At 37.4% G+C, this 1,756-nt stretch overlaps 1 protein-coding gene across 1 annotated transcript; it reads right to left on the reverse strand.

Moving 5' to 3' along the window:
• Nucleotides 1-555: 555 nt before the first annotated feature.
• On the reverse strand, nucleotides 556-1,512 carry LOC128984506 (putative nuclease HARBI1). The gene has a single exon (XM_054403836.1). The coding sequence runs from the start codon at nucleotides 1,510-1,512 to the stop codon at nucleotides 556-558; it is 957 nt and encodes a 318-aa protein (XP_054259811.1).
• Nucleotides 1,513-1,756: the final 244 nt, after the last annotated feature.

The following is a 1,756-nucleotide window of genomic DNA, read 5'->3' on the forward strand; positions in this document are numbered from 1 at the left end:
TAGTTATCACCATGTCACAGTGTTCATTAAAAAACATGTTAACTTACGTTTGTTAATAAATTTCTTTTGATTGTATAAAAAATATTTCTCTCAGTTGAATTATATGTTGTGTTATTTACTTATTTGTACTTGTAATGAAGTGTTTTAAGAAGGCCAAGGTTTGGCAATGTAAAATGGTGTGTTGAGCCTGGTGCTTCCCCATCCCCGCACTAGAGGCGTGTTGAGCCCAGTGCAGCTGGTTGGCGTGTTGAGCCCCGGCATCCTTTCTATTTTCAGTTTAAGTTCCCGGTGGCCAAAGGAGTTGCCATCCAAGCCCTTGTAAAAAAGCATTGTACACATTTTTTACAGTTTGTTTATACTATGTTAACATTTAAAAAGTGAGTTATGATATATATTTACACAAAATTCCAAAGATGCAAAATACACAAAATCTTAAAAATAAAAAATAAATATTTTTAAAAATCAGACTGTCCTCAAACAAACAAAATCAAATAAGGACCTACTTTTACAATAAACAGATTTAAATAAAGGCCATACTTCTTAGGCCTAGCTGAGTTACATATTTCTGAAATATTCGTAAATTAGTTTGTTGCGGGTCTGTAAGTGTCCATTTCCTCCTCTTCGCCTCTGCCTTTCTGGAACTTGGCCGTCATTTCCTAGCAGATCATGAAGAGCTTCAATTGCAGCTAATTCATCAGGAGAAACAGGCGGAGTATCATCACCTTCCATAATGCATATGTTGTGTAATATTGCTGTAGCAACACAAACACTTTCCAGTCTATCTAGCTTCAGTCTTATTCCTAGGGCTAACACTGGAAACCTTCTTTTCCATACACCAAAACAACGTTCAATAGGATTTCTTGTGCGGATCTGTGATTCCTGAAACAGTTGCTCTTCTCGAAGAACTGGATTTTCTAAAGGGGGTATTAAGTAATTACTGCAGGCATAACCACTATCTCCAACCAACACACCGTTTCCAAACAGTCCATTTTCAAATTCTTGTTTAAGCCTACAAGAAGTAAAGATGTGGGCATCATGGGTTGAGCCAGGCCATCTGGCTACTATATTTGTAAGGCGCAGGGAACTATCACAAACCCCTTGTACGTTTATTGAAAAAACGCCTTTTCTATTCCTGAAATACTCTGCGTTGTCACCACCTGGAGACAAAATCTTTACATGAGTGCAGTCGATAGCGCCTACACAGTTTGGGAACCGAGCTATTTCAAAGAAGCCAAGTTTCGTCTTTGACTGTTCTTCTTGTGTTGATGGCATACAAATGAATTGTGGACGTAACCGTGCAATAGCCTCTGATACCTGTTTGACAATTTTGCTCACTGTTGATTTATGAATGCCATTTTGATCCCCTACATTGATTAAAAAACCACTTGAAGCATAGAACTTGAGTGTGACTAGGAACTTCATTTCAGGAGATATTGCCCTGTTTTTAATTGTTGCACACTTTATTTCCTCTTTGATCAATTCCAACACTATATTGGCAGTTCTCTTCCTCATCCTATATCTGGCAAAAAAACTCTGCTTCATCCCACTTTGTAAAATGGTCAATTCTTGTTCGAATTTTTACTGGTCCTCTTCTAATTTGAACTACTTCTTCGAAATCTTCGTCTTCTATCCCATCCAGAATATCTATGACTTCCTCCATTATATGTTAGGACATAGATTTTGGGGCACAAACAGAAAAGTAAATAACTAAAGTGAGAAAAATGCACACAATCTGGTGTAGACTTGACAAATGAAA

Source organism: Macrosteles quadrilineatus, unplaced genomic scaffold, assembly GCF_028750875.1.
Source record: "Macrosteles quadrilineatus isolate MER2022 unplaced genomic scaffold, UCM_ALF_1.0 Scaffold_2__2_contigs__length_208266976, whole genome shotgun sequence".
In the NCBI taxonomy this organism is placed as follows: domain Eukaryota; kingdom Metazoa; phylum Arthropoda; class Insecta; order Hemiptera; family Cicadellidae; genus Macrosteles; species Macrosteles quadrilineatus.